We start from the raw sequence: 15,936 nt of genomic DNA on the forward strand, positions 1-15,936 counted from the left end.
TGTTGATTCCTAGTACGTAATGAAACATTTTATATTGTGGTAAATATAAATATGCTAATATTACTTTATCAAAGGGTTTTAACCAGTTTCATGAATCAAACCTGTGGCATAATATCAAATTTCTTTCTAAAAATTACATCAAATATTGCATTCTAAATATATTTTCCAAGGAATATGTTCAAAACTAACCTATACCAATTTTCCTGACCTGTATTTGAACCCAAGATGTAATATTGGAACGCTACTCAGTTGACAGCTGTCAGTGTCAGCATTCCGTCCATGTGAACGTAGCTTGTTGGTAAATAAACTTTCCCAACCTGTTTTGCATCAAATAATAGTGAATTTTATGTGAGATAATATGATAAGACATGTGGACAAGTACCACAGTGAATTAATTAAAATATCCAGTGAAATAACGTTGGATGAATGCTTTCCAAGGGTCGAGCAAAGAAGTCTCCAGTTGCCTTGACAATGTAAGTATTATTTAGGAAAAAAAAACAAGAATAAGACCACGAATCAAATGCTTGTTCTGTCACATAGTGAGGGCCCAAAATCACGAACAGTTGGCTGAAAGAATCAGTGAGGCATGTGAACAGCTTCAGGCGTGGTTCTCGTCGAATGGTTTGCTCCTGAACTTTTCGAAGTCCAGTGTGATGATTTTTTCGGCCCGTAGCACTGAAGCACCATCATGTATTGAAAACGGTCCAATGCCATTGTGTTTCGAAAGCAAATTCCTGGGTTTTACGGTCGACTCGAATCTTAACTGGAAGTGCCATGTTGACAAGTTATGCAACAAGTTGAGTAGTGCTGTCTTCGCCATTAAGAAGCTTCAGCCGCTTATATCGAGAAAAGCACTGAAGGCTGTATATTTCTCAAATTTTCACTCGCTAATATCTTACGGGACGTTGATTTGGGGAAACTCCACGGATGCGAAGCGAGTTTTAATCCTTCAAAAACGAGCGGTACGACTACTAACCGGAGTACAAACTAGACATCCGTGCAGGGAGCTCTTCAAACAGAACGGTATAATGACACATTACTCACTTTACCTCTTCCAAGTACTAATGTTTGTGAGAAACAATTTCTCGATGTTCAAGTGCGTTGAAGTTTCCGGGAAACAAATTCGGTCCACAGGGAGATTGCGAACAGTGCCGCGTCGCATGGCGCTTTCAGTAAAGAACCCGAGAGTGATTGGACCGACATACTACGAACGACTACCCGCGAAATTGCGAACAGAAACATCTGACGAAACTTTTGAACGCCAATTGAAAATCTTTTTATTGGAAAATCCATTATATTCTGTAAATGAGTATATGGAAATGACATGTAATATAAATTGACTGTAATCCATTATTGTATTTTAATTTTAGTTTGACGATCATTATGAGATACCTTGTTTTTTCTTTTTTTCCTTTTTATGTAAAAATTGACATTGTGATTACTTATAAATCATTATTGTTATATTTTTAAAATTAGTATCAAATTATAATTGTAATTGATATTTCATTAAAAATCATACTCGACGATCATAATATAAATTCTTATAGATTAAGGTAGAATAATTTATAATGTAATTTTATATTATGAAATAAATAAATCTAAATCTATATATGGTAGGCCTATTCAGTGGATGAAAAATGGATTAGTTACAATTGCCTCCCAGTCGAGATTTGCCCCGCTGTGCGTTATATTTTTCTTACACTTTGAATATTAAAACATTCTTCATTCCGTGACTAAGCTAAGTCTATCTATTTTATTATACACTATTGGCCTGATTCAACTTTAACATGCGGCGTAGGTATGCCGATTGCCGAGCCGAGTGTAACACGAGCCAACAATGAAAATACTCTTTCTCCTTAAAGGAAGATAATTCTTTTCAATTTTTTTTTAAATTATGAATATTTTAGATTATTTTTTTTTACATAAATTAAATATCTGCTTCAATGTACGCTATTTCTGTTGTCTATAATATAATGCCTATCTGTACTAATGTATTGTAACTAGGTATATTATAGAACAATGAATTTTACCACGGCTTATTTAGTTAATATGCATTTAATCCAACTTAATCGGACTTAATAACCCTATATTTCATAATATAATAGATTAATAACTGATTGGTTCTATAACCTTGATAATTTGGCAAATGTTTTATGAATAAATTATGTAGGTACACGAGTAGGTAAAGTACCTATATGTATATATAGTCCTCCTCATCGTTTTCGATGACGGCGACCCTAAATAAGCCTTACGGACGTTTCCTTGCGTGTGCTCTCATGTGGCTGGCCAGGCCGAACTTGCTTTTAAATACTCGCTGGCACGGGTGGCAATAAAGTTCGCCAGCGGAGTTATACGTGTACACGTAGGAGGGCTTAGGTCTCTCTTTTCGTAATTGGCGCTTTTCATCTAAGGTTTTGAGGCGGTTATCCTCAAATGCCTTAACACCGTTATAGATGGTAGTTCGCCAAGATGGTCGCTCTGCTTTCCTCTCCACCTATATGTATTATTCTAATGATAGCAAAAAGTCACAAATCATTTTTTTACATGAGGATTGTTAGGTTCTGTGATTTTTTAATACCTAAAAAATATGAATAGTACAGTCACCGGCAATAAAATCGCATAAAAGGAAGGCAGCACAAATATCGGACACGCTGCGTGTCAGATACTTATGCAATATCTTTTTGTGCAATGTTATTGCCGTTGAATGTACTTTAGGTAGTAGGTACCTAAAGAATCCAATTTATTTGTTAAAGATGATCCAAGTGGTCCTCCAAACGGCGCTCCTAGTGGACGGTTTGCGTCGCTGCAGCAACAGCCGCAAGCTGCGTCGCACCAAACCCGGCCGGGAGCTGCTCATGTTCCTCATCATAGCCAACGTGGGCATGTGGCTGCTCAACACGTTCTCGTACAAGAGCCCGGAGAGCCTGGACGAGCGGTACGCGTACTACGGGAAGGTCACGTGGACCATACTCGGCCACATCAGTCTGCCGCTCATCATGTTCTACCGGTTCCATTCCAGCGTCTGCTTTGTGGATATGTGGGACTCTGCTTACAAACCTGGGGCGGAACATTAGAACACTTTTTTTTGCTATCCATCAAAAAACGTGAGCATGTAGGCTTAAATTTTACATTATAACTTAGAAATGTAGTGGAAACGTGCCTTTTTATAATTTTTTTAGGTCTTAAGATCATTACCTGGTAGAATTATTTTAAATACACTAAAATTAATAAGTAATTGTTTTAGAAGGTAGATAGATAGACAAGTTTAGTTGGTATTAGTAGTTAATGTTAATACATATTTCAATTAAGGCGAACCTGAGAAAAACACTTTTTACGTTGATTTGCAAATTTTAAATTGACATAATTAAGTTGTACACTGGTCAAAAAGAGAAATAAAAAAACAAAGTGTGATGTAAAGCTGCATTTTTGGTATGTTATTTGGGATCCTTGGGGGAATGTAGGACTATATTTTGCAAGCAAAAAAATGGTGTGCTAACTTCGTAATTTAAAAAAAAAAGTAAAAAAATCAGACTTTTTTTGGTTATTGCCGTTTTATTAAAAAACTATGCATTTTTGGTCAAAAGTTGCTTAAATTCCAAACAGTTTCACATCTTTTTTATCAATGTCCGTCAAATATTTTTTGAGATATGAAGCGTCAAAAAAGAGCATTTTTCCCCTTTCTATGAAAATATTCGTTTTGCTAATATTTTGAGACAGATATCAGCAAAACAACTCAGGCTATTACATAAATTGTAAAATGAAAATGTAGAAAATTTCACTAGCTTTCATTTAAGACCAAAAGAGTGCCAGTTATTTGAAAAATAGGATTATATCATAAGTCTAGTATAACTGGATCAGAAATAATCGGTGGATGGTAATGGCCAAATGGGATAGTTTACATATATTTACAGGAGGCGTAGCGGAGAACGAATTATTATTATTATTTGGGGGCTGTTCAAGTATTACTCAGACACATATTTGCGTATATCAAATCAACACTTATTTAGTAAGTTAAGTTTACGGTCAGAAAGAGCTTAGGATCGCCGCTTGGCGGAAAAAAATATTTACGAGTAGAAAACCCTCATTAATTGAATCAGATTGTTCCGAAATTGTTCTTGTACGGACTGGTTTTTAAAGCATATCACTGAGGGTCAATAACATCGATGCAATCTCACGAGCGTTGTCGTGGACGTGTCCGAATCATACTATTCTCCGTTTAACGAAATATCAGTACATAGTATGTGTAGTATTGCACGCGCAGGTCTCTCACCGCCGCGCAGGTGTAGTCGGACCATAACTCGACAGTATACACGCTTGTACAAAAACTGAGGAACAGCTGTCTTTTTACGCTGTCACTACATTTGGCGAATCTTCTAGCCAACATGTTTGCCCTTACTGCGGTGGCTCGCCTCTGCCTTTCTATGTCCTCGTGGTCTTTTAAACTGGACAACAAGATGTGGCCAAGATATTTGACTTCGTGTACTCTCCGCAATTGAACTCCATCAAGCAAAAGAGGTGGTACATGTGTGGGCATATGTGCTGCCTCCATGAGCATAAATTCAGACTTGTCCGGATTGTATCTCACGTTATGCTGGCTGGCGTATCTCTCGCATTCTGCAAGTAACTCACGCATAGCTCCCACAGATGGTGCTAGTAGGACCATATCGTTTGCATATGCGATGTGATTTATCATTTGCCCATTGATGGAGCAGCCAACCTCGGTACTGGTCAAAACATGCGACAGCCCATCCGTACACGCTGAAGAAAGCCGGAGACATACTGCCTCCTTGTCTCACGCCACAGTTTAGCCCGCTGGCTGTGGACAGAGTTGACTTCCATCTTACTACGTTCTTCTGCTGGGAATAGGTACCACTTCTCCAGTATCTTAATAATTGGCGTGGGCGCTTTCCCTTCCCGTAGTTTATTCAACAGCAATTGGTGGTCAAATACAACTCAAGTGGACTTTCTATCACTACAGGAGTTATGCCATCAAGATACAGAACCAGGACCCTCAAAAAGGAAAAAGTAAAATGTAACTAATTCTGTTTTATTTTTCTAATTTACTAAACTTCAAAATTTTACTGTATTTTATTTCTTCATCTAGAAATAGTCATATCGATGCAAAGTTAGCTTAGACAATTTTTTCAGATAAACGGATGTCAAAGAAAGTAAGATCGAATAGATAGCACTTTCAACCTAAAACTTTTACCGTAAACTATTTTACCTTGACCAATCTACCACACTCTTGGCTTCTCTATTTATAGATTTTTTTTTGTTTACCAAAGTAACTATTCGTCTTACTGACCTTTATTTGCACTAAAACTAAAGCAAAATAATTTTTATACAATGTTATATTGCAATATCATATCATGAAGTATTTTGCAGATATTTGTCTAAAAATATTGGCAAAATGCTACATTTTATAAATTCGTCAAAAATTAACCTTTTTTGACGCTTCATATCTCGAAAACTATTTGACGGACATTGATAAAAAAGATGTCAAACTGTTTGAAATTTAATGCGCTTTCAACATTACAAAGCAACTTTTGACCAAAAACGCATAGTTTTTTAATAAAAAAATAAAAACAAAAAAAAGTCCGATTTTTTTACTTTTTTTTTTAAATTACGAAGTTAGCACACTTTTTTTTTGCTTGCAAAATATAGTCTTACATTCCCCCAAGGACTCCAAATAACATACCAAAAATCCAGCTTTACATCACACTTTGTTTTTTTAGCCGATTTTCATGTAAGATTTGACCGGTGTATTGCTATTTGTGTAGCTTTAGCTGTAAGACTTGAATATAAAATACATGTACATATTTACCTCACATTTATTTTCCTACTAGAACAGAGTCCAAAAATGACAGACAGGTAAGTGGGTATTAAAAGCCAATAAGGTGATCTATTTTAATGATGGTAAAAACCTCAAACTACCTCCCCCCTTGCACCATAGATATGTAATATGTCAGACAGCTAAAACGAATGAAAGAGCCACTGTTTTTTTGTGCCATTTCAGGATTGGTCCCGTAGGTAGTAAAATTAGTTCATCGTATATTCACCTCGAGAATTATTACAGGTGTCTAAATAAACAGCTTATATAAACACCGTGGTCAAGATTCAATATTAGGCCGACCACGCCCGTAGCCACGCGGTAAACGGATTGAGTAGTTACTCACGATATGCGTTTGAGCATAACCACAAAGCACGTCTCAATACGGCGTCTAAGCTGACCAACCCAGAGCTAGTTAATTAATGCCTGTACCTTGATGCAATTACCGAATATTAGGTTAAGTACTACCGCCGTAGAGCCGGCGCACTTAGCTAGGATACAAACTAGTTAGGTAGCGGAAACATAGATTAAATAGGTTAGAGTAAAGATTCGTCACTGACGAAAATAGTTGAAAGAAGTTTTGGACTTTCTTCCCTGATATTTTTCGCAATCAAATGACATTTCATCGCATCGTTTTCGCGTCTATTTTTTTGTAGGAAGGAAAAGTTCAGTGAATCTGGAATACTTTTTTCTTGCAAAGGATTAGGTAACAAGCGCAAGACTAGTAAAAATATTCAAACTATACGAATATTTGGAAAGTGCGTGAACAAGTGGCGTTGATTGATTGTATATTGGGCACGTAAAGTTACTCTGTTATGGGCATGACAAATATTAATGCTGGCAGCGGCCGTTTGATATTATCGAATAGAATATCCCATGAGAATGAGAGCAGCACGAGCTATGCATATAAAGGATATATTGCCATTGTAGACCTTAAAGGGTAGTTCTATCATTTCGTGCAAATCGGCAAAATTTGGGAGAATTTTTTAATTTCCATTTTTTTGTGTGGTAATGGTAAGAACTATGAAAAAGAAACATTTATCAATAATGCATTTTCTATTATACGCAAAATTTACCGATTTATGAACAAAAGATTTTTCCATAAGAAATGGTAATGATGATAGATATTTATGGGAATGAAAATGCGCTGATGGTAATGAAGTGTCAAATAAAAAAGCCAAAAACACAAAAAAAGAGAAACAGTAATTAATAATAACATGTTCCATTTTAAATATACCTACTGAAACCGTAGTTTTGAATATTTACTTGTTACTTTCGATAGTCAGGAGCATGCTAATAAACGATAATGGTAATTAACATAAAATGATGGTAATGAATTTAATACTGCAATTCATTACCACCGTTTTATGTTCATTACCATTCTCTTTATAGTAAACAGTAAATTACGGTAATTAAAAGAATGGTAATGAGTTTTATTTACCTTTTGTCGATTAACTCTTTAAAAGCAAATGCTATTCTAGGTATATTTATGGGTGATTCTCTGTAAGGATGTTCAACAAACAGTCCCCTGGCAATGATTTTTTGAAATATTTATTAATGAAATCCTAAATAGTTAGTATAATTTAATAAAACCCATTTGCCTTAATTAAATTATACAAACTATTTCTGATTTTATAAATAAATATTTTAAAAAATCATTGCCAGGGGACTGTTTGTTGAACATCCTTACAGAGAATCACCCTTATTCACTAAGCTTTCGAATAGAATATTCATTATTTAAATATTCATAGTTCAATAAAACACGTAACAATAAATAGCAAAACAGTGCAAATGGTAATGAAGAAAAAACGTACCAAATCCAAATCTCCGGCGCGATATATTTTTTTATAAAAAAATGGCACACGTCCGTCCTGTTCACTGTTTGCTGGCCGACTGACGTGGTGATCGCGGTCAGAGCGAACGTCGTATAGAATAACACTTGCAATGCCTACTGGCCAATTCCATTGTTGCAAATTAAACTTATGGTAATGAAATTATTTTCTGTACAAAAATATTTTGAAGCGGTGGATATAAATATCAATGTTAATACTGTATAAACCACCAAACTTTTTTTCCCTTATAAGTACTTCATCTAAATTAAGAGGTTAAATTAAAGCAGTACATGCATGTAATAGTTATGTAATTTGCTCTCGAATCTATAAATCTAGGTTCTAACTGGTAATGGTTTTAGCATGTTTATATTTTATTTATATATTTTATATTGCAATAATATAATTCATTTTAGATGCAAAGTATACCTATGAACCTTACGCAACATATAAAAAATATTTGAAATTAATTTAGGAGTTAGTATATGTTTTATATCAACAAACATATGATTTGCACGAAATGATAGAACTACCCTAAAGTACCTAATAAAACGAGTATTTTTAAGTCCCGTATCTGCTAAAGTTAGTTTAATTTGCACGGCCACGATGGCGCGCGCTGTGTGTCGAAGCCTGTGTACTTTATCCACATAGTCGGGTGTACTACACTGTTGCTTTCGTCAAAGCATTTCTAATTTATTGGTAGGTTTATAAATGAAGTACAAGGATATTTTTGGACGCTGACAATTAAATTTATCAAGCCTCAATTATTGGTTCATATTTTTATTTTATGTTTAGGTCAGAAAGTTTTTGCAAAACTGACCCGTTGATTTGATAATATCCTGCGTTATATCGATATAGACAGAGATACGACATTAAAATGTCATGTATCTTCTGTGATGTTATGATCAAGTTGTCAACTATGAAAAATCCTGAACTTTAATTACATCCCAAGCGAATTTTAACTTCGCACTCACTTATGTCTCAATTGTTTTATGGCCAAAGCTGACCACGGCGTAATCACCATCTAGAAAATATTTTTATGCAGTGCACGAAATCAAGCACCACATGATTAGAAGAAAAATATGGACAGTGGTTATGTTTAAACATAATTTCTATTTAATAAGTCAAAGAGAAAGACATAAAGTAAATTAATTGACCGTGACGTCACTCCTCAGTATTTCATAGTACTTAATTCCATATTAGCAAATCGTTTTGACAGTTCTTAAAAAGAAACTGATTTGACTAGTAGGAAACTGCCTATTCTACTTTTTGAACTTGGCTTGACACACTTCCAGGCGTCTAACGTCTATGTACTCGTAGGTATGTCGATGCAAACAGAGACCTTTTTTGATCTGCAATACCGGTATATAGGTAGGTATTTATTTAGGGTATTGCTGTTGGTTTAATTTTTGTAACGTACGTGTGTGAAATTGAAACGGCAAAACGCGAGACGGCACATTTTGATATCCAAATTGTGCCACTTTATTACGATTTGCATTTTCGCTCGTACTTATTCATATTAGCATTGGCGCGAGTTAGACGACGATACGACGGATAACGAAGACACATCCTTTTGATTTCAAAATATACGTTAGCCCCCAATAAGTTTCATGAATATTGTCAATTGTTACGCGAGGTCCATGTGATCCGCGAGTGAAGCAGTAGGGCACGCTCGCACCACGGATCTGCGCTCGGCTGACCAATGCCACTGTTGTTTAATTGTTTCCGACCTTCTCTGAATAACGAGTACTATTGACGAATTTCAACCACATGAATATAGACATTTTGTGTGCTGCGGTTATCTACCCTAGTTACATTTACGTAGGTATTTAGTTAATTATATGTAGATAGCTAGTTATCTGCTACAAGTAGGTATAATGTCTACGAATCATATCATGCACTGAGTTTTTTTCTAGTTTATTTCCTACCTGTGTGGTGACGGGTTAAGAATTTCACCACCCCCTTTCTTCCCGTGGGTGTCGTAGAAGGCGACTATGGGATATGGGTTAAATTGTGGCGTAGGCGAGAGGCTGGCAACCTGTCACTGCAATGCCACAGTTTCGTTTTCTTTCAACCCATTATTTGCCAAGAGTGGCACTGAGGCTTTAGTGGTTTCATGTGTTCTGCCTACCCCTTTATGGGATGCGGGCGTGATTGTATGTATGTATGTATGTTATTTCCAAATTGATATACTTTTCTACATATCTATATCATGATTACCTATGAACTGACCTCAAATAGTCCGACAAGTAAGTTTATTGATGAAATATAAAATTACTGAATAACTTCAATAAAGGTAAATATTTTAAACGCCAGCTCAGGTGGCCCTGGCCATTAGCGTGTCACGATTTAATTGATACCCCTTTGTTTTTCACGTCATTTTAACTGAATGCATTAATTACGTTATAAAAGCTTTTTCAGCTTTTTAGCTGCTACCTAATTGGTTTATGGTCCTCTTATTACCATAGCAGCGTTTAACAACGAATTACTTAGTTACATTAATTTTTGTTATCCATTAAAAGATTAACTAAAATCAAGTTTTGATCATACATGAATTCTCGATACATTTATTTAATGGACAGTTAGGTTCGCTCTGCGTGCACATATGGTTCAGGACAATGAGATATTATAATGGATAGCGGTCACGCTCGAGGCGCGCGCGCAAGCTAGCATTTCCATCGCTTACCGAGTAACCACGAAGATTTAGACTATTGATCTATGATCTCTATAGCCACAATAGTCATATATATAGCAGGGTAACAGTTAAACTGGTTTGACTGAATAGAATAGCCGGCTAAGGTTAAAAAGCCGTGGCAATGATATTGCAGACCGGAAGGGCGCGACGACGGAAGCGCCCCTGCGACCCGTGACACTGCGCACACGCGCCTGGTTGCCTGGTCGGGGCACACGTGATCTATGGACCTAGAAAAAAAAACAGTGATTGAAAATTGAAAAAAAAAATAAAGAGACTAAAGTGAGATCATAAATACTTACTTTTTCAAACTAATCTGTGCATACAACTATTTTTAGGTACATCATTTAGTCCCGAGTGCTTCATAACGATTATATGAATCCGATCAGTGTAGTATTACCTACTAAACAAATTGAATTTTATCCCATACAATCTGAATCTGAATCTATTAATCTAAATCGGTCACATATTCAATTTTCAGAGGCAAGTTGCCAGACTAGAAATGTATATTACATGAATACCGTTATTATTACATCGTTGAAATCGCATAACACGATATCCCAAAATAAAACTTCCATTTCATATATAAAACATTAGTTATGATGCAACTTCATTAGCTATTCACCACAAATATATTGACTACCAACTTAAATTGAAGCCATCGCGCCAAGTAGTTTAAAGCGGTCAATTTTTGTCCTAGATAAATATTTTTTTGATGAGTGAAACTACACTAATATCATCCAATTACGTACAAAAGAACACCTCAAAGTGGCACAGATTGCCACAAGCCGTGCGGAACAAACGTGAAGAGTCTCCACGTCCGTCTATCAATAGACGACATACCTGTTAGTGTAGCGCCGCGTCGAGGGTGCTCCGTCTGCCGAAGGGCCCTACAGCCTCAAGGTAAGCGACTTATTATCCCACTCGATCACTAAATGCACTCCGCAACACTATTAACTTCAATGTAGAGACGTGTAAACATGTAATAGTTTATCTTTCTTTATTGCAAAGAAAATTCGTTTCTTCGGAGCTAAAATTAAATTGAAATTAAATTGAAAACTCGCGCGTAATCAAGGATTTATACGATACTCACGGAACTTGAAAGTTTCTTGCGGTAGAAGACATTGTGCGTGTAAACTTGCGTCGTTGCCGTGGTCTCGTTTTTTATCGCCTGACATCTCAGGATGAATATGATAACGTAACATACTTAAATTAATAGTTAGAAGCTCAAGAGGCAACCATGACTAATAAGTAATGATTCTGACCAATAACTGATCACCTTTATGTTATCATTGCATCAACTTTCAGTCTAACGTGTAAACCGATGGGCCAATTTAAACCTATCAGATATATGTATAAGATGCCAATATAAATAATGACAGAATGTTATTTAGTTTCGAGCACCTCCACCGCGTCATACACATATAAATTACCTATATCTAGGTAAGTGAGTACTTGCTTCAAATATATTTAATTTACATGTCAAATACGTTCGAATTGCAATATAAGTAACATGACTCATATCATTTTGATATCAGAGTAGGTACAGTCAACCAATTGGAACCCTAGCCCACTGTAGAACTATGTCATAGTTAAGTTATAATTCAGATTGTAAGAAATCTATTACTGCTTGTCATTTTGACATGGTTGTAGAGTAGCCTAGGGTTCCAATTGGTTGACTGTACGTAGGATTGAAAATAATACAAACTAAGTATAAAAAAATACAATTATTGCTTGAGATATTGCAAGGCTAACTCCAAGTCTTAATGCATCTCTATTATAACTACTAAACACTTTAAAGAATTCAGTTTAGCGGTAACTATATATAATATTTGACAATGACCCATAGAAGTATAGGTACCTATTACATAAAGTAAAATGTGGGCTTTTAGTAAAAGCATTTTTCACGTCGACAAAATAACTCAACAACCAACACTTTGCGATAGATTTAATATATCACCGCGGCTAAAAGCAATCTCCGCCCAAAAATCTCCTATATTTAAGTTCCCAGGAAGAAACTATCACAATATTTGTATTTGTAAAATATTTTTAGGTACCATAAAATATGTTGGTAAAGTATGGGCATTTTAACACCTCGTTGGTTATCAAAAGGAGTTAAGAAAATTACACATACAAAATTATCTAATGAACCTCCGAAGTGATTAGTTGAACCAAATAGGTCCATGTGATCAGTGTGCTGTGTATAATGGGGTGGTCCGGAAATAATGTGTAAAGGCGGCGCAAGACGGCAACCCTTGCCGACCAGTTTACCGCCACACGCGTGTTCGCGACTCACTTATTTGGGGTGTAAAATTGAATTACTTTGGGGAACAAGAATTTTCGAAAATGCTTTTAGTGATGTTGCTTGATAAATATCCCTCTGCGGTTTGTTCAAAACCAATTGTGAACATAAATTTATCAATTTTATCATGTTATGTTATATCTATATCCTATGATTATGTTATATTTAAATATTGTTTCGTGCACACCTACCTACGTATTTCAAGCTTTTTAATCTAAACTTCTCCAACAAATTGATCAATACTAATCACATTAAAAACTTTTTACGCATAACAGTTACAAGAATATTTTAAACTTGTATTTAGTTTGTACAAGCAGTTACTTAGTTGCCATAGTTAGTGGATCAATTCGACTATTCCCGGAGTAGTCGGGCCGATCAAAGACGCGACGCCGCTCGCCCGGAAAATTGCCCGGGCTCAATGAATATTATTAAACTCTTCAATAGTTTCCTTGTACTTTTATCTTGTTAGGCGAAAACCATAGACACGCTAACACAATATAAACAATGTAAAGTTTATGCAAAACGGGCAGATTAGAAATAACTCGTTACGAGACTTAATAAATGCTAAGCGTTTTATCATTTGGAATGATCAAAGTTTTGAAAAGAAATCAACCTTAACAATGAGTAACAAAAAAAAACCTTAACAATTATCGTTTCTCGGCTTAAATTTGTAACCTAAGCAGTAGGTATGTACCTATTCATCATTAGCGATTGAGAGGATATACATTAAATTTATTGGATTCCTACCTATAGTACTAACTCAACTGTTTGTAGGCCTTTATTGAAGCGCTACATTGATTGCCACCTGTGTTTCTCACCAACAAATTAGTGTTCAAAATCACATACGCTGATCTAAAAGAGGCATAATTTGCTTTAATCACCGAGGCACGGGGAAGGCCTCGTAATCCGATGGCGCGGCGCCACGCTCCGCCGCTCGTATTTAGAGATATGTGACGATCCAGCGGCTGCCCAGTGAACCGCGAGAGGATGTGAGTTATTAAGTGGTACACTTTCAGGTGATCTGTCGAGTGAGAGAATCATGCCCGCGTCCCGGGCCGTATCGGAAACATGGTGACGTGGAATTAGAAATGTTTTAGATTCAACAGAAAGCAGATAATGTTGTTTACTGTCATGTAGGTAAATGGTTGTTTAAACAGAGATGTGTCATTATGTCATTAACTACTTGCCTCTATATGTCTATATATGCATAAAACATATCATTACATTAAGTAGTATCAAAGTAGTATTGAAATAGTCAAATAGAATATTTATAATATCCAAACGCCATAAGCAATTATTGCCATATTAATTGTTGCCCATATTATTACCTAACCTACTTTTTGAGAGCAGTTTCATTTTAGGCTATTAATATGAACTTCGAAATGAATTGTTTTTAAATAGTAATTCACATTATTGGATTGTATTTTGTAGGTATTAAAAAGTTAAAAGTACCTATAGATACCTAATTCATTTTAAAAATTATCTTAGCATCTAAAAAACATATTAGCTCCGATTTGCTCGGTGTAAGTGTTTATATAGTAGATGTTTGCCTTCGTATTATTTACACATCACACTCGTGTTTACAATTATTTACCAATTTACCTACGCCTGCACCGAAAGCATGGTCGCGCGATAAACTATAAAACATCAGGCCGTCCCTATCGCACTTACAAATACCACCAAAAATACAAAACTCGACACGTGTTTCGCCTCTCTACGAGGCATCCTCAGGAGCTGATGTTGACGGTCCGAAGTCCCGCAACTGACTCGGGACTTCGGACCGTCAACATCAGCTCCTGAGGATGCCTCGTAGAGAGGCGAAACACGTGTCGAGTTTTGTATTTTTGGTGGTGGGTTGTTATATTTATTTGCGTATTTATTTTTATTTTTGCGGTGGGAGGGTGGGAAAATTAATTGCATGTAAAAAATACGCAAGTAATTATAACAGGTTAGCACTGATTGACTTGCACGTTATCTATTCGCGGATTAGCAAAGGAAAGTTCTAGTTTACGATTAACATGGATTTCCGCAAAGTAACGCCTGATTCCATCGATTATGTGGGAAATGTTTGCGTGAATAACCTGAGTTATGCGGACGATATGGTGCTGCTCAGCCCCTCAATCAAGGGTATGAGGAGGCTTCTTTCGGTCTGTGAGCATTATGCTAATGCACACGGCCTGAAATATAATGTTTCCAAGACCGAGATGATGGTATTCGCGTCGGGTTCTGGACCGGACAACGTACCTCCGGTGTATCTGAACGGAGTGAAGATCAATGTTGTTGAGCGGTTCAAGTATTTAGGACATTTGTTGACGGAACGGCTGCATGACGACGAAGATATCGAACGCGAGCGGAGGGCTCTTGCTGTCAGAGGTAACATGCTCGCTAGACGCTTTTCTAAGTGTAGCAAAGATGTAAAGACCAACTCTTTAAGGCGTACTGCTTAGGTATGTCTCCCAGCTGTGGGTGACGATATAAGTATAATGAGTCCGGTGTTTAAACACTGCAGAATTCCACTTTTTCGATAATTAGAACCCGCGTTGCCTCCTTCTGGAGAAGACTGGACTCTAGAACAAAAATGACGATATAAGAAGTCCGGTGTTTAAGCACTGATCTGGACCAGTGCTACTGATTAGTGCTTATTAATTAATTTTATTTTTTAAATGAGTGGCACCCCTTTACAGTGTCAAGACACTTAATTTGATTCTTCTATTATATTTAGTTTTAAGCTAGTTGTAACCTATGGTCTATATATGCATAAAACATATCATTACATTAAGTAGTATCAAAGTAGTATTGAAATAGTCAAATAGAATATTTAGTAGGCTATTAATATGAACTTCGAAATGAATTGTTTTTAAATAGTAATTCACATTATTGGATTGTATTTTGTAGGTATTAAAAAGTTAAAAGTACCTATAGATACCTAATTCATTTTAAAAATTATCTTAGCATCTAAAAAAACATATAAGCTCCGATTTGCTCGGTGTAAGTGTTTATATAGTAGATGTTTGCCTTCGTATTATTTACACATCACACTCGTGTTTACAATTATTTACCAATTTACCTACGCCTGCACCGAAAGCATGGTCGCGCGATAAACTATAAAACATCAGGCCGTCCCTATCGCACTTACAAATAGTGCGAAAGAGACGGCCTGCCAGGCAATCATGGTCGCGCGATAAACGATAAAACATCGGGACGTCCCTAACGCACTTACAAATAGCGCGATAGGGCCGGGCTGCTGTTTTATCATTTATCGCGCGACCATACTTGCCTGCCA

At 36.2% G+C, this 15,936-nt stretch overlaps 1 protein-coding gene across 1 annotated transcript in view; it reads left to right on the top strand.

The window, feature by feature from the left end:
- LOC125228502 (proton channel OtopLc-like) overlaps positions 1–3,092 on the top strand; it is a 48,574-nt gene extending 45,482 nt beyond the window's left edge. Inside the window, exon 15 of the mRNA XM_048133089.1 lies at positions 2,754–3,092. Coding sequence (XP_047989046.1) covers positions 2,754–3,074 — 321 coding nt within the window. The 3' untranslated portion in view covers positions 3,075–3,092. The remainder of the gene's footprint in view (positions 1–2,753) is intronic.
- The last annotated feature ends 12,844 nt before the right edge of the window (positions 3,093–15,936 follow it).

Source organism: Leguminivora glycinivorella, chromosome 8 (assembly GCF_023078275.1).
Source record: "Leguminivora glycinivorella isolate SPB_JAAS2020 chromosome 8, LegGlyc_1.1, whole genome shotgun sequence".
In the NCBI taxonomy this organism is placed as follows: domain Eukaryota; kingdom Metazoa; phylum Arthropoda; class Insecta; order Lepidoptera; family Tortricidae; genus Leguminivora; species Leguminivora glycinivorella.